Source organism: Mirounga angustirostris, unplaced genomic scaffold (assembly GCF_029215605.1).
Source record: "Mirounga angustirostris isolate CCGP_5_RB_7025 unplaced genomic scaffold, mMirAng1.0.hap1 SCAF_5, whole genome shotgun sequence".
Classification (NCBI taxonomy): Eukaryota; Metazoa; Chordata; class Mammalia; order Carnivora; family Phocidae; genus Mirounga; species Mirounga angustirostris.
The window spans coordinates 158,336,173-158,358,098 of record NW_026991713.1 but is presented as its reverse complement, the minus strand read 5'-3'; the positions used below and the strand labels follow the sequence as shown (position 1 = coordinate 158,358,098).

The 21,926-nt window shown below is 51.4% G+C and overlaps 1 protein-coding gene across 1 annotated transcript; it reads left to right on the top strand.

Annotated features, from left to right (window-relative positions):
* The first annotated feature begins 6,944 nt into the window (after positions 1-6,944).
* On the top strand, positions 6,945-21,862 carry ERN2 (endoplasmic reticulum to nucleus signaling 2). Its single transcript, XM_045870737.2, has 22 exons — positions 6,945-7,256; positions 8,893-8,998; positions 9,345-9,378; positions 9,626-9,698; positions 10,519-10,591; positions 10,733-10,840; positions 11,084-11,185; positions 12,130-12,394; positions 14,150-14,228; positions 14,316-14,463; positions 14,575-14,696; positions 15,543-15,698; positions 15,964-16,129; positions 18,273-18,357; positions 18,511-18,700; positions 18,781-18,880; positions 18,984-19,186; positions 20,353-20,500; positions 20,591-20,718; positions 21,296-21,419; positions 21,503-21,570; positions 21,656-21,862. Exons 1-22 carry the CDS (start codon positions 7,161-7,163, stop codon positions 21,860-21,862), a joined length of 2,781 nt encoding a protein of 926 aa, XP_045726693.1. The 5' UTR covers positions 6,945-7,160.
* The last annotated feature ends 64 nt before the right edge of the window (positions 21,863-21,926 follow it).

The following is a 21,926-nucleotide window of genomic DNA, read 5'->3' as shown; positions in this document are numbered from 1 at the left end:
ACTCACAACTCAGCTTCAGCAATTATCAACCTTCTGCCATTACTTAGACTTCATTTTAATTTTTGCAAATTTATGGGCATAAAGTGATATACTTGTTACTTTTTAAAAATCTTGTTTTTACATGTCTCTGACTGCTCGTGATTTTGAGCACATCGTCACATGTTTGGAGTTGATCTTATGTAAGTTCTTATTCATAGCCTTTGCGTATTTTTTGGTTGTTTGTCTTTTTCTTGCCAATTTATAGAAGCAGTTTGTAGTATAGATGTTAATCCTTGTTTGTGTTCTGGCTTGCCAGTATTTTTTTAAAGATTTTATTTATTTATTTGACAGAGAGAGAAAGAGACAGTAAGAGAGGGAACACAAGCAAGGGGAGTAGGAGAGGGAGAAGCAGGCTTACCACTGAGAAGGGAGCCTGATGCGGGGCTTGATCCCGGGATCCTGGGACCATGACCCGAGCTGAAGGCAGACACTTAACCGACTAAGCCACTCAGGTGCCCCTAAAGTTTTTTTATTTTTGTATATATTTCAAATATATCCAGGGTTTTTTTCTTTTATAGTTCTATATCTTCTTTATTGCATAAGAAACCACCCGCCACTACCAGCACCAAATGTAAGCTGGTACAACCACTTTGGAAAATTGCTCAGCAAAATCTACTGGAGCTGGACATACACACATCATATGACCCTAGCAGGTCTGTGCCTAAGGAGATAGCCAACAGAAATGCATAGGTATGGTCACCAAGAGACATGTGCAAGAATATTCATAGCACTCCATAATAGCCAAAAACTGGTAGGAAAAACATCAAATGTTCATCAAGGTCAATTACCAAGACAATGAATTACTGGTAATTGTGATAATTCATATAATGTAATATAATACAGGAAGGAGAGTGAACTACCAGCACATTTGGTGACATGGACAATCTCACAAAAATAATATTGAAAAAAGAGCCAGACATAGAAGAGAACATATGGTATGATACCATTTGTATAAATATCAAAAATCAGCATAACTCATTTATGGTATTACGTGTCAGGATAGAGGTTACTCTTAGAATGGGTCCCAGGTGACCTTTCTGGGCTGCTGGTCATGTTCTATTTCGTGATCTGTGTACAGGTCAAATAGATGTGTTCCCTGTGTGACCTATGATTTGTACACTTTTCTGTAAGTTTGATGTCTATTAATAAGAAATTGACAAGATCCACTTGAAAGCCCGCACACGGTGCTTATAGCCCCTTTATTCATAACTCCCGAGACTGGGAAGTAATCAAAATGTCCTTTAGTAGGTAAATGGATAAATAAGCTGTGTTGCATCCAGATAAATGAATACTATTCAGTGCTAAAAAGAAGTGAGCTATCAAGCCATGAAAAGACATGGTGGAACCTTATTTGCATATTACTAAAGAAGCCCATCTGGGGGGTGTTGGGTAAGCATCTGCCTTTGGCTCAGGTCATGATCCCAGGGTCTTGGTATTGAGCCCCACATTGGGCTCCTTGCTCAGCAGGGAGCCTGCTTCTCCCTCTGCCTGCCGCTCCCCCTGCTTGTGTTCTCTCTCTCTGTCAAAATAAATAAATGAAATCTTTTTTTAAAATAAAATAAAATAGGGGCATCTGGGTGGCTCAGTCAGTTGGGCATCTGCCTTCGGCTTGGGTCATGATCCCAGAGTCCTCGGAATTGAGTCCCACATCGGGCTCCCTGCTCAGTGGAGAGCCTGCTTCTCCCTCTGCCCCTCACCCCACTTGTGCTTATTCTCTCTATCTCTCTCTCAAATAAATAAATAAATAAATAAATAAATAAATCTTTAAAAAAATAAAATAAAATAGGGCGGCTGGGTGGCTCAGTCGTTAAGCGTCTGCCTTCGGCTCAGGTCATGATCCCAGGATCCTGGGATTGAGCCCTGCATCGGGCTCCCTGCTTGGCAGGAAGCCTGCTTCTCCCTCTCCCACTCCCCCTGCTTGTATTCACTCTCTCGCTGTGTCTCTCTCTCTGTCAAATAAATAAATAAATAAATAAATCTTTAAAAAATAAATAAATAAAGAGGGCCACCTGAATAGGCTGCACACTCTATGATTCCAACTATATGACATTCTGGAAAAGGCAAAACTATGGAGATAGTGAAAAGATCAGTGGTTGCCAAGGATTAAAGAGGAGAGAGTGGGGGGCACCTGGGTGGCCCAGTTGGTTAAGTATCTGATTCTTGGTTTCAGCTCAGGTCATGATCTCAGGGTCCTGAGATCAAGCCCCACATCAGGCTCCAGGCTCAGTGTGGAGTCTGCTTGTCTCTCTCACTCTGCTCTTCCCCATGCTCTCTCTCTCTCTCATAAATAAATAAAATCTTTAAAAAAAAAAAAAAAGAGGAGGGAGGGAAGAATAGGCAGAACACAGAGGATTTTTAGGATACTTTGTATTATATTCTAATGGTGGATACATACCATTATACATTAGTCCAAACTCATAAAATGTACAACCCAAGAGGGACCCCCAATGTAAACTGTGGACCTTGTGATGTCAGCGTAGGTTCATTGATTGTCACAAAAGTACCTCTCTAGTGGTGGACGTTGATAATAGGGGTAGCTTATGAATGTGTGGGGGCAGAGGATATATAGGAAATCTCTGGACTTTCCACTCAGTTTTGCTATGAATCTAAATTGGCTCTGAAAAATCAAATCAATTTAAAGAAAGAGAGAAAGGTAACAGATGGTAGCTCCCTTTGCAGTGAGCACAGCAGGAGGTACAGAGTTGTTGAATCACTGGATGACACACCTAAGACTATTGTAACATTGTGTCAACTATACTTGAGTTTTTATTTTTATTTTATTTTTATTTTTTTTATTTTTTAAAGATTTTATTTATTTATTTGAGACAGAGAGAATGAGAGAGAGAGAGCACATGAGAGGGGGCAGGGTCAGAGGCAGAAGCAGGCTCCCTGCCGAGCGGGGAGCCCGATGCGGGACTCGATCCAGGGACTCCAGGATCATGACCTGAGCCGAGGGCAGTCACTTAACCAACTGAGCCACCCAGGCGCCCTATACTTGAGTTTTTAAAAATGCAAATACAAGAGGCAGAAAAAGAGAGTGAGGAAGAAAGAGAGACAGAAAGATTTACTTTCTTCCTGATGGATAATAATGCAAAGGCACTTATTAAATTTCCCATTGAGGGGCACCTGGGTGGCTCAGTCCATTAAGCATCTGCCTTCAGATCAGGTCATGATCTCAGGGTCCTGGGATCGAGCATGGGGTCCTGGGATCGAGCACCATGTCAGGTTCCCTGCTTGGCAGGGAGCCTGCTTCTCCCTCTCCCTCTGCCTCTCTCCCTGCTTGTGCGCTTTCTCTCTCTCTGTGTCAAATAAATAAATAAAATCTTAAAAAAATAAATTTCCCATTGAATTAAAGTATCATGTTTGTCATTTATTAAATTCTTACATATACTGATATATATTTATGGATTCTCTATTTGGTCCAACCGATATATTTATCTATTTGTCAATTCCCATGTGGAAATGATACTGATATTATAGTTTTATGGTGTATTCTGATATCTGGTAACATAAGCACCCTTCCCACTATTCTTCATTTTCACACTTTTCTCGACTATCCTCAGACATTTATTCTTGCATATGATCTTTATGTTAGCCAAGTTTTAAAAACCCTGGGTTAATCGAATTTCATTATTCTTAGAACTAATTTGGAGAAAATTGACATTTTAATTATATTAAATCTTCCCACACAGGGTCACATCTTTCCATTTGTTCACATTTTGTTTTATATCCTTCATAAAACTTTATAGTTTTCCTCATAGAGGTCCTGTGCCTTTCTAGTTAAATTAATTCCTAAGCATTTTCTTTTTATTGCTATCATGCTCAGAATATTTTTCCCATTACTGTTTCTGCTTTCTCCACTCTTGCTAAAATGGAGGAAGGCTATTGGTTTATGTATATTTGTCTAGGAGCAGAGCACTTAAGAGCACAAATTGAGGAATGGAGAAGAAATGTAACTTTAGGGGCACTTGGGTGGCTCAGGCGTTAAGCGTCTGCCTTTGGCTCAGGTCATGATCCCAGGGTCCTGGGATCGAGCCCCACATCAGGCTCCCTGCTCAGCGGGAAGCCTGCTTCTCCCTCTCCCACTCCCCCTGCTTGTGTTCCCTCTCTCACTGTCTTTCTCTCTGTCAAAATAAATACAATCTTAAAAAAAAAAAAAAGAAATGTAACTTTATTTCTATACAACTCTATTTAACTTTTTATTTTAAGCTCCCTTTGTGCCAGGTGGAAGAAATTCAGCCCCATCTGGTTTCTCCTGGCTTTTCTCCAGGGTGGGTTTAAGTTCCATGGAGTTTACATAATGCCAGGAGGCAAGAGGGCACTAAGTCCTTGTCATCATCATCATCCATCCCAGCTGGGCATCTCTTGAGATGCCATGGGGTCTTGTCTCTGCCACTGGGTCTTCTCTCTTGTCCTTACTAGTCTCTGCTGCATTGTTCCTCTTTTTTTTTTTAAGATTTTTTATTTATTCATTAGAGAGAGAGAGAGAGAGAACACAAGCAGGGAGAGGGGCAGAGGCAGAGGGAGAAGCAGACTCCCTGCTGAGCAGGGACCCTAGGATCACGACCTGAGCAAAAGGCAGATGCCCAAGCACCCCTGTTCCTCTTTCTTTCTAAAGAGTCTCTCTCTCTCCCCACCCCCTCTCTCCCACTCCTCCTCAGGCATCTGGAAAACATTCCCCCACCTCCACATCACACTAGACAGTGGGAGCCTCCCCAACACCCCTCTCTGCCCAGACACAGCATATGGTGTCTCTGGGGCTCACTGTTTCTCCAGGCTGTGCCCTGAAGCCAGACACAAATCCCCTCTGTTCTTGATCCCACACAGCGAGGTGGGGTCCCATCTTTGGGTGAGGAAGTTCTAGCATCTTCCCACTCCCTGCTCCTCCTTATTTTCCTTCCTCTCCAAGCCTGGGGAGCGACTTTTCCACTTTTCCACTCTCATTATTTATTCTCTCAGGTCTAGAGTCCTGCCCTGAGGTGTTCAAAAACAAAAAACTAAAAGAAGCTTTGTTTTCTCTCTTTCTCCTTCCTCCTTCCTTCTAGGAGGCAATAAATTTAGAGCAGCCTCACCTGAAGAGAAGGGCTATCAGAGGAAAAAGCTCTGAAGGGGGAAAAACATCATTAATATTTGAACATAGTAGCCCCCTAAAACACATAGGCGTAGGGAAAAAACAACACGGGAGGAACTAAGAATGTTAACAGAGGTACTCTGTTTCCAGGACATAGAGACATGAATGATTTTTTTTTTCTTCCTATTTATATTTTCCTGAATTTTACAAAGTCTCTACAATGTGTATTATTCATATCATCACACACACGAAATGATTTATTCGAGTTCATTTGTAGGTTGTCTATGTAAATCAAATGGATTTGCGTGAGACATGACTATGAATCCAAGCATAATGAACAAACGCAATGTATATTCCAAAGCAAACGTACAGTGTACAAAATATAAAGCATAAAAGAGGGTTCATTCACACCCCCAGTAGCTTGGGCTGGTTTCTAGAGTGACCAGCGATCACTTTTGTTAGGAAGTTAGGACTGCCTTGCCAATTGGGAGTATTGGAAAATCCAAGCATGAAGGAGTACCAAAGACTTTGTGAGGCTTCTCGCCATGAGGCTGTTGGGTGTTCTAAGGCTACATTTGATGAAAACGTGATGACAGGGTGCCTCAGATCAGGTAGGTTCTTAAAAACAGAGCCTGAGGGCGCCTGGGTGGCTCAGTTGGTTAAGCAACTGCCTTCGGCTCAGGTCATGATCCTGGAGTCCCTGGATCGAGTCCCGCATCAGGCTCCCTGCTCGGCAGGGAGTCTGCTTCTCCCTCTGACCCTCCTCCCTCTCATGCTGTCTCTCATTCTCTCTGTCTCAAGTAAATAAATAAAAATCTTTAAAAAAAAAAAAAACAGAGCCTGAGGCAGGGGTTCTGGCTCAAGTGATGGGAAGAACTCTCCAAGAGAAGGGGAGTGAGCAGAGGACAGGGACCTCCTTAGCCCAAATTGTACCTCAGAGTTGGTTCCAGCCTGAGGCAAAGGGGCCAGTCTTCTGTTCTCCCATGTCAGTCAGCCACAGGGAGGGGGCACAGGATGCTTCAGTCAGCCAAGGGCAATTCTGTGGAGAAAGCACAGAGGCACCTGTGAGCTTTCAGCAGCCCATCCTTGGAGCAGTAGAGGGATGGGGGTGCCAGCCAGGCAAGATTTAGCTGGGGTTACTTGGGCGAGCGTAGGTAATCGAGAGCTGGTTGCAGCATGGGCCCAGGGCAGTGTGCAGCGGCAGGTGACACAGAAGACATCAATAATGGTGGCGTATCTGGGGTGGAGATGGAGGCTCTGGGCCAGCTAGAAAACTCTTCAGTGACTGTGGGGCCATGCCCAGGAAGGCCAGGGGTGACAGAGAGGTGGAGGCAGAGAGCGTGGCAGAGCCAAGCTGCATGATCCTCGGATCAGCAGTGATTTTTACACCAGGAAGAAAGAGAAATGAATGAGCCCAAAAGTGACAATTAATGGGACCCCTGCAGGCCCTCCCTGAACCAAGCGGGCGAGGTCTGCCTGCAGCAAGGACTGCAACCACCACAGCAAGGAGTGCTGGATGCCTGCACCACCCGGTGTGTAAGGCATGGGAGTCTGTAAGCTCTGCAAAGACAGGCACCTTATCTCGCCTGCCTCCCAGGCTGCATAGTAGGTAAATATTTATTGAATGAATGAGTCAATCAGTTCATCTATATTCCACGTCTCTCGGAGGAGGCCCCTAGCAGGGTAACAAGGAGCACAAGCCTTGAGGGCAGACGTCTGAACTTGAATTCCAGCGCCGAGCCTCCGTTTTTCCCTCAGTAGTGCTGGGACAATTGAAGGAGCTAATGGGGATGGATGCAGAGCGCTTGGGAGAGTGCTTGCACGCGGGAACGTCTGCATGCATGGCCTCCGCCGCTAACCTCCCCATGCTCTCTGCAGTAGGGTGGCTGGGGGTGCGGGTGTGGGTGTGATGGGAAGGGAGGGAAGGAGCAGGACATTGGCTGAGGTTGCGCCCTGGCTTCTGCGTGCCCAAGTGGCCTAGCCCGGGGCGGAGTCTCTTCCCGGCCAGGCTGGGGCTTTGTTGTCCCCGGGAGGCGTTGAGGGACCTGCCATGGCAAGCGCGGCCCGGGGGTGCGGCCCGTGGCTCCCGCTCCGCCTCGGGTTCCTGCTCCAGCTCGCGGCGCTGCTCAGGACGCCAGGGCCACAGGTGAGACGTGGGGCGGCTGCGGGACCTCCAAGGTCTGGGCCCCGGGCGGGGCGGGGGCGGGGGGAGGGTAGGGGAGGGGGCGCGGCCACAGGGGGCGCCTTGCTCTCTTCCGGTCCAGAGGGCCCCAAATTAGACCCTGGCCAGGAAAAGCCTCCTAGGTTTAGGGGGTTGCCAGTTGCCCCCATGAACACCTAGCTGGAGACATGTGCCAGCGTGGAAGGGCACAGAACGGCGCCCCCTCCTGCAGCGTGGGGACGCAGGTGGAGAGAAGGGTCTGGACTGGGTAGGGCTCCTAAAAGTCCTGGGATCCTCGGCGGGGACATAGGGTCCACTTAAGTGTCCTCTGTCGAGAAAATTCAGGTGGTTCACCGCCAGTCTCCCTACCCACGCCTGGACCCTGGGTTCAAAACCTCTGGGATAAATAAGTAGGGGGTGTGGGGATCGGGTCCAGCCTTGCCAGGAGCTAAGAGTCCAGTTTTACAGAAATGCAGGGAGAAGGCAAAGGCGCCCAGGCTAGAATCAACTCGTTCAGCCTGGAGCCCCCAGAACAGCTAATGGGATCATGGAGGGTTGGCAGTCCATGCCATTCACCTGCCCTGCATCCAGCTCTGGGTCCACCCATGGTTGCCAAGTAGGAATGTGAGCCCAGGGTGGCCAGAGCAGCTGTTTCCAGAAAAATGAGAAAAAATAGAAATGAGAAAAATTGTAAATCTCGATTTTTAAAAATGGAAGTATTTCCAATTTTTAAAATGGGTAGCTAATTAAAAACAAATGTGTAGACATGATGATGGTCAAGCCACCTCAACTGTGGGCAACCCGTCTGCAGCTTTTTCTCAGCCCACAAAACAGGCTGCAAAAAGAGAGGGGCTAGGAGGCAGTTTTCTGACTCGCCACCAAAACCATTGGCTCAGCTCCAAACCTGAGGGTCCTGGAGCAGGATGTGGTTTTTGCAGGGGTGTGGCTGGGCCACCCGGATGTCAGGGTTCCTGCTGGGTGCTCAGCCTCATCCTGTTTGCTCAAGGAGGGGCTAGAGCAAGTGAGTTAGCCCAGCAGGGGCCCGATGCAAGGGCAGCTCCAGCCCTCCCTCCCTTGGCCGCCCCCGAGCCTTGGTCCAGAGGACCCCTGGAGGCTGGCACCAAAATCAGCTGGGCTGGGCTGGGGAGGCAGAAGGGGTCACTCCAAGAGAGTCAGACAGCGTGGCAAGTGAGTATGGGACCAGGCGCTGGAATCAGAGACATGGTGGTTCAGGTTCCCATTCTGCGTGGTTTTAGGCTAATTACCTACCCTGTGTGAGCCTTAGTCTCTCTCCCTCATTTAGACAATGCTGGAGACAAGAGCACCAATCTCATTAGGAGGCTGTGAAGTCCTCTTGTAAAGCCCTCAGTCTTCTCTAGAAAACCAGAAAGAATTGAGGGGAGGGGAAAAGGAGGGACTTTAGAGAGTCCCCCAGCTCCCACTGTCACCCCTGTCTAGGGTCAAGGAGATCAACAGGCGGAGCCAGCCGCTTCCCCAATCATGCTTCCTTCTTTGTCTATTCCCTTCTGCGAGAAGGGGAGTCACATCTAGCCCTGCATGGAATGAGGACAAGGGATGGGCCCAGGCTCCTTGGAGGAGGTGACTTTGTTTCCCACTTCAGGTCCAGGCCCTCAGGCCAGAGAGCCTCCTGCTAGTGTCCACCCTGGATGGAAGTCTCCACGCACTGAGCAAGCAGACAGGGGACTTGAAGTGGACGCTGAAGGATGGTGAGCAAGGGGCGATCCCTCGTTCTTTCTTGGACATGTGACGTAGAAGATAAGAGCCTGGAATCTAGAATCCAATGAGCCGATATCTGCAGGTAGCTGCACCACTTCCCAGTTGGGTGGCCTTGGGAAAGCCACTTCACCTCTCTGAGCCTCCATGTCCTTACCTGTAAAATGGGGCCAAGGGTGATGACCCTACTTCACGGAGTTCTTGGGAGGATTAAATTACATGCACGATGAATGTTTGGCTCGGTGTCCGGCACAACTAAGCACACAATGACGATGAGCTAGGCTTCTCAGCGGGGAGTCGGGAGGAGGTTACTCACGCTCCATGTCCCTGTGCCCACAGATCCCATCATCCAAGGGCCAATGTATGTCACTGAGTAAGTGAACCTGCGGTCTTTGAAGGAGGGGGCGTCTGGGAGATGGGAAGCCAGGGTTGTCTGGAGGGAGTTGGGTGGGGTGGGGGTGGGGGCGTGTTGGAAGGAAGGGGAGAGATTGGCTGTGGAGCTCTGTGGTGCCTCCCGCAAGGGTGGGCTGCTACTAGCTGGGCAGACGGAGGGAACCTGGGCCTCCATGAACCCCGGGGGTGTGAGCCTAACCCTCCCCCTGTTCCCCTCTGCCCCACAGGACAGCCTTTCTCTCAGACCCAGCTGACGGCAGCCTGTACATCTTGGGGACCCAGAAACAACAGGGATTAATGGTGTGTTTCTTACAGTGTTTGGGGTGGGAGAGGGCCCAGGCTTCTGTTAGCTGGAGCGTGGAGGGGGCTGCACGGTTGGCGTCTGAGGGTCCCGCAGGGGGCTCGGAGCGCATTATGGGAAGGCTGTCCTGAGGCACCTGTGAAAGGAGGTGGTGGGGTGGTGGTTTGAGCCGTCTGCAGAGCGGACAGGCCCCTGAGGGCATCACAGGGCTTCTTCAGAACACTGGGGGCCTCAAGGGGGAAGCCTCCATCAGTTGGCTTTTGCCAAATAGTCACCCTGAAACTCAATGGCTTAAAAACACCAGCAGTTGATTTAACTCACCATTTTGTGGAATGCCAATTTAGGCTGGACTCAGCTGGGTGGTCTTGGCTGAGCTTGCTCCAGAGTCTGTGTTCAGCTGCTGGTCAGCTGGACGGCTGTCTTTCTGAAAGTTGGTTGGTGGTTGGCGGGCTTCTGAGAGGGACAACCGGGCCAGCCATCCCTCATCCTCATCAGGAGAGCCTGGGCTTGTCCACGTGGTAGCAACAAGGGCAACGGAGACAGGGCAAGGCCAGTGCACAAAGGGGCATGCACGGGGGGAGAGAAGGTGTTTGTCTTCCACAGCGGGACTCCAAGGGGGGTATTGAACAACACTCTGGATTTGTCACAGGGAATGAGGTGGAATGTTTGTTAGGACTTTGTGCCATCGGAAGCAAGCTGTGTGACAACAGCCGAGTTACTGACCCTCTCTGGGAAATGAAAATGATACTAATTGCACCTAGTGAGCAGGTTGTATGCGTTTTTCTGCTCTTCCTCCTTCCTGGAAATGTTCCTTCTCAGAGGCTGCCCTTCACCATCCCCGAGCTGGTTCACGCCTCCCCGTGTCGCAGCTCTGATGGCATCTTCTACACGGGTGAGCATCTCTCCAGCCTGCGGGTCCAAGTCCAGCAGGGACAGGGATCTCATCATGGTGGGGCCAGCTGGGCACAGGACAGCAGGGAGCACACCCTATCCCAGGCCATCTCGAGCGCTGGCCCACTTCCCACCTCCACAGGCCGGAAGCAGGATGCCTGGTTTGTGGTGGACCCTGAGTCAGGAAAGACGCAGATGACATTGACCACAGAGGGTCCCTCTACCCCCCGCCTCTACATCGGCCGAACGCGTGAGTCAGGCCCCAGTGGCTCCCTGCAATTGTTTCCAACTTGCATCCAGGCCAGTCAATCTGTCGGTCTGCAAACATTGCCCTGAGCACTAGGCAAGGAGCTGAAGAGACAGCAGCGACCCAGACAGACTGTGACACAGATTGTGGGCTTCAGGACGGGGGTACCAATGACACTCCCTGGCGTGGGGGTGGGAGGAGTATCACACGGGCATCCCTGGTAACCCTGCTTCTGGCCATCTGCAGACTACACGGTCACCATGCATGACCCCAAGGCCCCAGCCCTGTTGTGGAACACCACCTACCGCCGCTACTCAGCGCCCCCCATGGAAGGCTTGCCTGGGAAATGTGAGTGCCGCCTTTCCCTGGCTCCAGCCTTCGAGCAAGGTCTCCAGCTCAGGGAATCCTGAGTGGCATCTATGAGCAAGCCTCACCACGTTCTGAATGACACACCCTTGGTGGATGACCCTAAGTAAACCCCCTCAACCCTCAGCCAGACCCTCCTTTACCCCAAGCCGTCTTTAACATCCTCACTCCTCCATATTCCAAAGGAGCTGAGCCGGGTAACCCTTGTCCTAGTGACCCCAAGCAACCCTCGAACACTCTGATGGGTCCTCACAGGTCCTAACTGACCCCCAAAGCTGAACGACCCCTGAGAGATGACCCTAAGTGGCCTCCCCCAAGATTAACCTCCCCCAGGTAATTCTGACCACCCCCTTGATATTATGACCGTCCCACCCAACTGCCTGAATGACCTTACAGGGGCCCCTAAGCCACCCCTCATACCCTGACTTCATCGTTTTGCATGAGAACCCATGCAAGTAACCCTGACACATCACAGCCGACACCCCCAGGACCCTTGACTCACCCTCTTCACACTCTACATGACTCCCAAGTGACCCACATGCCTCCAGGCCACCCTGATTGACCTCTCCTGGGTGACATCAATCAGACCACGGCTAACTACCCCACATCCTAAGTGACCTCTCTCAAGTGACCTGGACTGAGTCACACACCTAAGTCACCTCTGGATGACCCTGACTGACCCCCACATCCTACACAGCTCCTGGGTTGACCCTGATTGATCCCCTGACAGATCAAAGTAACCTGGTGCACTCTGTCTGAGCTTCCCATGTTCTCCTAACCCTTCAGGGGATCTCACCTGACCCCCACACACCTGAGTGGCCCCCCTGATGATCTACCCTCCGAGCAGCTCCCCCCACCCCCCAAGATGCTGAGATGCCTCAGGTCCGAGCTCCTTGCCCACACCTCCCCATCCATCTTTCTCACAGACATGAGCCACCTGGCATCCTGCGGGATGGGCCTGCTGCTCACCGTGGACCCGGGAAGCGGGGTGGTGCTGTGGACACAGGACTTGGGCATGCCAGTGATGGGGGTCTACACTTGGCACCAGGATAGCCTGCGCCAGCTACCCCATCTCACGCTGGCTCGGGACACCCTGCATTTCCTTGCCCTCCGCTGGGGCCACATCCGACTGCCTGCCTCAGGTCCCCAGGACACAGCTACCGACTTCTCTGCCTTGGATACTCAGCTTCTGTAGGTGCCCATCCCTGGGGACTGGGGAGGAGCCATCTGGGTGGATGTGATGTTCAAGCATGACACACCAATACAGCTGAACAAGGGGCCAAAATATTTCAAACTGGTTATTTGCCAAACTGATTGGCAAATGCCCAGTGCCTAGCACCTCCTGCCCCCTGCAGTGCCCCCAGGACCTTTTGGATAGCCCTGCTGTTCGGCAACTCTAGGGTAAAATATGGCATACAGGGGACCTCTGGGTCTCCACTCCAGTGTACGGGTGGATGGTGCTTGTTCTGCTTGGCAGGTGCTGTGCCTTATTGACTGTTAAAGACGAACTCTTACCCTTCCTTAACAGTACTGAATGCTCTAGAGTCCCCATCTTAGGGAACAAAGAGACAGAATGGGAAAATCAGGGATTATCCATTCATTCAATTCATTACACAAATATTAATTGAGCACTTACTGTGTACCAGCCGCCTGTCAGGCTCTGGAAGTACAATAATACAGCCTGTGTTCCTACCTACAGAGATCTTGGAGTCTAGTGGGGGAGACAAGAGTGTAAGAGGGCAATTATAATAGGGTATGATAGAGAATGATAAAAGGGAAGTATATATTTTTGATGGGAATGTATAGGAAGGGCACCTAAATTGAGACTGAGGGCAGGAGGCAGTCATGGGAAGCTTCCTGGAGGAAAGGACATCTAAATTGAAACCTGAAGGATGAATAGGAAGCAAGAGAGAGAGAACATGGCAGCCAGGGAACAGAAATTAAATAAGGCTGGAGCACAGATTTGAACAGGGAATAAGGTCTGAGAGTGTTAAGCAGGAATCTTGTAGGATCATCGAAATGGTTTGGACATTTTCTCCTAAGGCTAAGGAAAAGTCATTGGAGGGTTTTAAGCAAAGAAGTGATTTGATTATCTTTTCATTTTAGAAAGAACAACCCTGGCTGCAGTGTGGAGAATATCATAGAGTGGTATAGCGAGGAAGTGCCCACACACAGAATACTGCATTAGTTCAGGCATGAGATGAAGACCCTTTGGACTAGGGTGGAAATGTTAGAAATGGAAATAAGTGGAAAGTAAGAGATATGAAGAGAGAAAAACAGAAAGAATTTGGTGATCAGGGAGTTTGGTGATTGTGGGCAAGGAATCAAGGTTTGTGAGCAAGTGCTCAGGTTTCTAGAAGCACATGGGTGCTGTCGTTTGCAGAGGTAGGGAGCACTAGAGGAGGAAGGGGATGAGGAAGAGGAGTTAAGGAATGAAGTGACAAGTTCAGATTTAGAAAACTGAGCTCTTGAAAGAGGTTTGGGCTAGACACAGATTTAGAAATCATGACTCTAGAAGTTTGTTTGTATCCGTTAGCTTTTGCTGCCTAACAAAGCACTCCCAAAACTTAGAGCTTAAAAACAATGAACACTTGTTATTTTTCAAGATTCTGTGGGTCAGCTGGGTGGTTTTCTGATCCGGGCAGTCTGGTGGCTTGGCTGAGTCTGGATAGTCTAGGATGACCTCTTTCAACTCTATCATAGTTGGTGGACTATTTGGCCTAGGAGGTGTCAAATGAGGTCTCTCATGCCCCAGAAGGCTAGCCGAGCACTTCTCAAGCCTCTGCTTATGTCACATTTGTTATTGTCTCATTCTCCAAAGCAAGTCACATGGCTAAGCCCAGAGTCAATGTGGGAGGGGACAATACAAAGACACAGGTCCAGTGGTAACTGAAACTACCCACCACCATCACTTACCCTTCTCCCCTTTTTCTTCTCCCTCACTAGGATGACACTGTATGTGGGGAAGGATGAAACTGGATTCTATGTTTCTAAAGCACTGATTCACACAGGGGTGGCCCTAGTGGTGAGAAGGGGTCTCTGAGGGGCTGGAAAGAGGGGATGGGGCAGGAGAGGAGCTCCCACACTCATGACTCTCTATCTTCTGCCATAGCCTCGTGGACTGACCCTGGCCCCCATGGATGGCCCCACCACAGAAGAAGTGACACTCCAAGTCTCAGGAGAGCGAGAGGGCTCACCTAGCACTGCTGTCAGATACCCCTCAGGCAGCGTAGCCCTTCCTAGCCAGTGGCTGCTCATCGGTGAGATTCTTCTAGCTCAAATTTGGAGTAGATGAAGGGCCCATGAGCCCCGCTTCTGAGCTGGAAGGCTGAGGTCACCTTCAGCCAGCTGACGTTTGCTCTGCCCCTTAGGACACCATGAGCCACCCCCAGTCCTGCACACCACCATGCTGAGGGCGCATCCCACCCCACAGAGTGGGACTGCTGAGAACAGACTCTCAGAGAACACACAGGCCCCAGCCCTCTTCCTGGAGGTCAGTGCTAGAAGGGCAGAGGGCATGGGGGGAGGCGGGGAGGAGACTTGGCAGGTCGGGAGGGCAGCTGTTGGACCTTTCCCTCAGGCTTCTAGGAATAACATCTGGGGGTGGGTCAATTGATATCACACAATTTCCTGGAAGAAAAACATACATATATGTTGTTATTGCCAGAAGCATATTAGATGTGTCAAAGGATATTTGTTATCTAAATTGTGTAATAGGATCACAGTTTTAATTCTACTTCAGTGTAAAAATTACAAAATATTTATCAGGTTAGAAAATGTAAACAGAAAAACTATAAAAGCAAGCTCTCCTGGGAGAGGGTTGGGCAAGAATCACTAGTGGTTCAAGGTTAGAACAGCCATGATTTGCTCCCTCTCCCCCTGCCCCTACCCACCCCCTCCACTCTCTTTCTCTTTCAAATAAATAACTAAATCTTTAAAAAACAAACAAAACAAAACAAAACAAAAAAACCCAGCCCTGACCCGAAGCAGTAATTCTCAAATCTGGTTGCTCATCAGAGTCACCTGGGAGCCCACTCAGGCCCCACTGAACTGGAGATGGATATCTGAATTTTTTGCTGATTTCCCAAGAATATCTATATTTTTTAGTGATGCCACCCCTCCCTTCCCCCCTCAAGAGATGCTGGTCATCAGCTAGGTTTGGAAGACCACACTCCTGGGACACCATGATATTTCAGCACCACGGAGAACACCGTGTTTCCCACCATGTGGACTAATCATTCACTGCCCCTTTAGCTAAGCCCAGCAGGCTTGTACTGGGTGATGGAGAAGGGTTAGGGGTTCCACAGTGTGCTAAGAGTGAAAGTTCCTTTGTTCTCAGCTCCTGAGCCTGAGCCATGAGAAACCTTGGAACCTGGAGCTGCATCCAGAAGAGAAAACCCCGGACTTCTATCCAGGGCTGGGACCCCAAGACCTGTTGGTAGCTAGCCTCACTGCTGTCCTCCTGGGAGGGTGGATTATCTTCCTAATGAGGCAGGTAAGCCTATGGCCCCTGACCTCAGGTCCGTCTTAGGGTCTTCCTTGGGGGGACACTGCCCCTCCTCTCCAAGGCCACTCAGCAGCTCTCTCCCTCACCCAGCTCTGATTCTGCTGCCTGCCGTTCTCCCAGCAGCTCCCCGAGCCCCTGCTACTGTGTTCTGTATGTTCATGGTCCAGTGCCAGGCTGTCTCAGGCACCACTGCTGGGCCCCTCATGGGGCAGGACCTGGCCAGGGCTGAGCCCTCTTGGGCCCTGTATTTCAGCAACAGAGGCAGCTGGTGGAGAAGCAGCAGCAGACCCTCTTGGCACCTGCAGATCCTCCTCACATCTCACAGAATGCTCAGCCCCTACCATCAGGGGCCACCCCCCAGGGCCAGAAGGGCCTTCCAAGCCCCTCAGAGCAAGCCCAGCCAGTTGAAGACCCAGAAGGTAAGCTTAAGTGAACAAGAAAGACAGAGTCAGGCAGGGACAGAGAAAAGAGTGAGCAGGTTTAGCTTCAAAGTTGGTTTATTAGAAGTCACTATAGTACAGTACGGTGCTTAAGCCTGAGTTAAGAGAGGATTTACAGCTTCCTATGGAGTTAAGCACTCTAGAAATGTCTGCCATCATTGTTTATCATTACTTTCAAGGACTCTTGGGTGCAGACAGAACTGGGTACAGATCTAACTTCACTAGCTGTTCACTTTGACAGGTTTCCTTCCTCCTCTGAGCTTCGATTTTTCTCATCTGTCAAATGGGAATAACAACACCCACCTCATTGTATCACCTCATTATGAGACGTTACCAGCGTCATTATTATTAAATCAGTCTTAGGTGATGTTAATAATATCTGTGTTAGTTTAACATCATATTTGGTAACAGAACTAGTAAATTACCTAGGTGTCATTTTGTTCTTTTGTTTCTCTCTTTAGGACTTTTTATTTTTAAACATTTCTCTTTTGTCAATTAGATCCTATAAACTAGCCCTTTCAAGCTTCCCTGGTGTCTGTGGGAGGCCTCAGGGGAACTTTCTCATGCTTTTATTGGTCAGTCCAGGCTACTTCTCCTGCCTTTGGCTCTGGGCCAAACTGACCTCAGTCCTTTGCATGGGCTGTTACTGGCCCCTCCTGGTCTCCACTCAAACCACTGCCTCATGCCACTGTCCCCTTAACTCAGACCAAAGTCCGCCCCACTCTTGGCCTGATACTTCAGTGCTGCTCCCAGCATTCACTCTGTGTTCACCCTGCCTCTGCTGAGACAGAGAAGCCCACCTTCCTGAGGGGCTGGCTCTTCTAGAAAGTGCCCACTGCACCTGAGAAGGTGACTGAGCCCCGAGGTATTGCAGTGCTTGTCACTTTACTGGCTCTGGGTGGGTCCACATAATACCCACTGCACCCTGAAACGCTCATCTCCTGGGGTCTTCAGACTTGAGCTGGATCTTTCCCCAGACAGGACAGACTCCCTCTTTTCCCAGGATGGCTCTCATCAAAGCACCATGTGGTTCTTCTTGCCATTGTCCTTCATTTACCCCTCACCACCAGAGTCCATCAGAGCCCAGCAACTCTATCCCTGCCTTCTGAGCTGCCAGAAATGGGCCCACTCCCACCTGTGCTTCCAGGCCCTGAGCCCAGCCACTCCTGAGAGGCCAGGGTACACAAATCTAGGTTACTGCCTGCATCTTGCCAACAGATGAGAGTGAATTTTTACTAAAATAATCCAGAGCAAAGCTGAGGGGCAGCTTGGTACTTTTCTCACTGGTCTTGATGTGGATTCTCATTTGCTTTTCCTAGAGCTAATTGCAGAGACTGAAGTGGGCAGCCCTTCCTGAGTAGAGCGTTCTCGGGGCCATCGCACTGCACAACTCTTGGGGTACCATGTACATTTAGCTGTATGAATGGTGTCCCTCGGAGCTGAGCAGGGCACAGCCTGGCCAGACATGCCTGGGTCACTGTGAGGGATGTCTCACAAGCTACCCAAAGGGAAGAGCAGTAACTGTCCAAGTCTATCGACCTCTGCCCGCCTGAGCCAACCCCATCCTTCTTAATAGGAAACCAAGGCATTCCAGGGGCTCCTGCTACCCTAGAACAAACTCTGGAACAGGTTTGCATCCAAATGCCCATTGCTGCCCCCTCCCATCTGGGGAGGGGGGCGGTCTTTCCTAGGACTGCTCTCACCCTCACCATGCTGTCCACTGCCAAGCACACCTTCCTATTTGAAGCCAGTTCATCAATGAAAAGGGTTTATTATAAAAGGTGGAGGTGGGGAGAATGGCAGAGGAAGTAAAGAAAGAAATCTGGGCAGAAAATGCCAGAAGAGGAAGCATAAGGAAGATAATCTAGCAGGATTATCTATCTCCTTCCACACATTCATTTAATCCACAGTGATGCTGTGTGGGATCATCAACATGGGTCCCGCTTTACAGATGAGAAAGCCGAGGGCATAGGGGTTTAAGTCACTTGCCAAGGACACACAAAGAGGAAGTGGCAGGCCCAGGCTGGGCATGGAGGGTGGGAGTCCAGAGACAGGTTGAGGTGGTGGCGGGTCTGGACTGAGCAGAGGCTCCCTGAGACTGTGCCCGCCCCCCTCCCCTCAGTTGAGCAGCTTACCGTGGTGGGCAAGATTTCCTTCAACCCCAAGGATGTGCTGGGCCGCGGGGCAGGCGGGACGTTCGTTTTCCGGTGAGTAGGTAGCCAGAAGCTGGGCTGGAGATGTGGCTTTCACGGCACTTTGGGCCGCTGTCCTTCGGGGGGCCATTCTTCAAAGGCTCGCCGAGGCGGGTGCAGGAAGGAACTTTTTCCATCGTCTTCCCTCTCTGAACCACACCCCCCCAGGGGCCAGTTGGAGGGGCGGGCAGTGGCTGTGAAGCGGCTGCTCCGTGAATGCTTCGGCCTGGTCCGGAGGGAGGTCCAGCTGCTGCAGGAGTCAGACAGGCACCCCAATGTGCTCCGCTACTTTTGCACCGAGCAGGCACCCCAGTTCCACTATATAGCCCTGGAGCTCTGCCAGGCCTCCTTGCAAGAGGTGAGCCAGAGCTCAGAGGGGCAGTGGGGTGGTGGGGGGGGTCCCAGGTTGCACAGTGACACTGTCCCCCACCTCTTCAGTACGTGGAAAACCCAGAGCTGGAGCGCTGGGGCCTGGAGCCCTCCATGGCGCTGCAGCAGCTGATGTGTGGCCTGGCGCACCTGCATTCCTTACACATAGGTAGTATCCGGCCCCGCCCTCCGCTCCAGCCCCCACTCCCCCCCCACCCCAGCCCCGCCTTCCCCATTCCCCACCGCTGCACTCAGCTCTGCTCTGCTCTCAGTGCACCGGGACCTGAAGCCAGCCAACGTCCTTATCGCGGGACCTGATGGCCCTGACGGCCGAGGCAGGGTGGTGCTCTCAGACTTCGGCCTCTGCAAGAAGCTGCCTGCTGGCCGCTGCAGCTTCAGCCTCTGCTCGGGCATCCCCGGCACGGAAGGCTGGATGGCGCCCGAGCTCCTACAGCTCCTGCCCTCTGACAGTCCTGTGAGTCCTTCCCTGGCCTGGTGCCTCTCCTGCTGCGGCCAAGCCTGTTTCTTCATCTTTAAAGTGGCATAGTTCATCCCTTCTTACCTAGAGCAGTGGCTCTCAACCTGGGACTATTACACTGCCCAGGGGACACTGGGCACTGTCTAGAGACATTTTTGGTCATCACAGCTAGCTGGGGAATCGGGGTTTGCAACCGGCATCTGGTGGGTAGAGGCCTGGGATGCTGCTAAACATCCTACAATGCACAGGACAGCCCCCCATGACAATAATCCGGCCCCAAATGTCAATAGTACCAGGGTTACAAAATCCTGACCTAGAAAAGGGGTTTCAATCTGCACTGTGCTGCAGAATCACTGGCAAACTTGAGAGTCAGATGCCCAGGCCCCACATCCAGTGATTCTGACCAGACTAGCCCAGAGCCGGGCTCCAGGTGATTCTAATATGTAGCCAGGGAGAATCACGGATGTAGAGGGTTTAGGGAGCACCAGAGGATCGAATACAGTTGAAGCCCAGAGCAGGGTCTGACCCCCAGAGACACTTGAGTCTGAGACCCCAGGATTATGGATTTGAGTTGTCAGTGTGTGGGTGGAAGATGAAGTCATGTGCACAGATGAGAGTAATAGGAAAGGTTAGTCGCTAGGCAAAGCCATGCCTAAATCAAGAGAAAGCAGGAAGTGGCCACCCGGAGGCGCAAGGACTAAAGGATCTGATGTTATGAGATTGGACAGATTTTAATTAGTAGCCAGCATTTTAACTTTTGGGAAATTTCACATAGCAACCTTGATTTCTGGATCCTCTTGGAAAATCAAAGCTCTGCCACCCAGGAGAGTCCCCTGGAGATCATACGGTCTCACCGCCGCTTCAGTCCCTCCAGCCCGGCCGGCCTCACTCACCTCTGTTACCTGCTAGGCCTGGAGGAATGCAGCTTGCACACCTGCACTAGCAGCTCAGGAGGGCCAAGATTTTGGATGAAAACCACGGGCCCCTTCCAGTGGTGCAGAGGGGTGGAGGTCTCAGGTCGAGGAGATGGCGCTCAGGAAGCATCCTTGAGTTCTAGTCTGAACCAAAGCCCTGGCTACCGTACCAGCCCACAGGAGAATTGACCCGGGCAGGCTTCCCGGAAGCAGGGACTGCCTCCTTATGTTGGTCTCTCTGGCCCCCAGACAAGAGCAGTGGACATCTTCTCTGCTGGCTGTGTGTTCTACTATGTGCTTTCTGGCGGCAGCCACCCGTTTGGAGAAAGTCTTTATCGCCAGGCAAACATCCTTGCAGGGACTCCCAGCCTGACTCACCTGGAGGAAGAGGCCCATGGTGAGGGGGGACAGGGCCTGGCAGAGAAGGGAGGAAGCAGGGCATGGGGCTCGGTGGGCCTGAAGCCATCCCTCCCGTTTGCCCCTACAGATAAGGTGGTTGCCAGGAACCTGGTGGAAGCCATGCTGAGCCCCCTGCCGCAGGCCCGCCCCTCGGCTCACCAGGTGCTAGCCCACCCCTTCTTCTGGAGCAGAGCAAAGCAGCTCCAGTTCTTCCAGGTCAGAGGGAAATCTTGGGGATGGCCCTAAATAAGTCCCAAGTTTGGGCGCCGAGTAATAAGGGGAAGCCAGAGTGGCTGGGGAGAGACTTGTCTCTCTGTTCCAGAAAGCCCAGCTCCTTCTCTGAACCAAGCTCTGGCCTAGACGCCTAGACGTTGCCGGGCTGGCGCTCCACGTTCTGCTCACTACCAGATTTCCCAGCCCCAGCCTCCATCCTGCCCCCACCCCACCCCCGGGTGACACACGCCCCCATGCCATTCAACCCTAGTTGTCGCTTCATGTTACAACGGTGCCCAGATAGCCCATCCCACTTGTGTGACCTTGAGCAAGGGACTTGGTGCCTCTGAGTCTGTTTGCTCATCTGTAAAATGGGGACAACAGTACTTACCTCACAGGTTGATGAAGACCTGGCAGGTAACATGGAGACATGGCACCGGGAAGCTGTACTTAAGGGGCAACAATCCTTGTCCTAAACCAAGAAGCTTTTGCCGTTTGGCTCCCCCAAGCCATACGGCACTTCTGGGCCTTGTGGCCTCTGAAACTGCTCATGAGGCTCAAAAGCTCTGTGGGGTCCTAGGACGTCAGTGACTGGCTGGAGAAGGAGTCTGAGCAAGGGCCCCTGGTGACAGCGCTGGAGGCGGGGGGCTCCGCGGTGGTCCGGGGCGACTGGCACAAGCACATCTCTGTGCCGCTGCAGACAGGTAGAGGCCAGCCTTGGGGTGGGTCCGCCGGACGGAGGGGAATCCAGCAGAGGCAGCCTTGCCAAGGAGTTTCCTGCCCACAGATCTGAGACGGTTCCGGACGTATAAGGGGACGTCAGTTCGAGACCTGCTCCGTGCTATGAGGAATAAGGTGTGCTCTAGGGTTTGCACGGGGCCTGGATCACGGGGCAGCCCGGTCACGGCTGAGCGGGGGCTCTCTCTCTACCTCCCTCCAGAAACACCACTACAGGGAGCTCCCGATGGAAGTCCGGCAGGTGCTCGGCCACGTCCCCGACAGCTTCGTCCAGTACTTCACAGCCCGCTTCCCGCGACTGCTGGTCCACACACACGGCGCCATGAGGCACTGTGCTTCCGAGAGCCTCTTCCTGCCCTACTACCCGCCAGCCTCCAGGGCCAGGGAGCCATGCCCAGCCGGGAGCTGAGGCCACCAGCCAAGGGGTGGGCCCGTGGCTGAGGCCGGCCTCAACGACAGAAAAGACTGGCCAA

What these genes read in the sequence shown, in the direction of transcription:
- ERN2 (XM_045870737.2), top strand. Translation starts at nt 7,161, where the DNA reads ATGGCAAGCGCGGCCCGGGGGTGCGGCCCGTGGCTCCCGCTCCGCCTC. An exon ending in TTATCTTCCTAATGAGGCAG is followed by an intron (nt 15,699 to 15,963) that starts GTAAGCCTATGG and finishes CCTGTATTTCAG; the next exon opens with CAACAGAGGCAGCTGGTGGA. An exon ending in AGCAGCTCCAGTTCTTCCAG is followed by an intron (nt 20,719 to 21,295) that starts GTCAGAGGGAAA and finishes GTGGGGTCCTAG; the next exon opens with GACGTCAGTGACTGGCTGGA.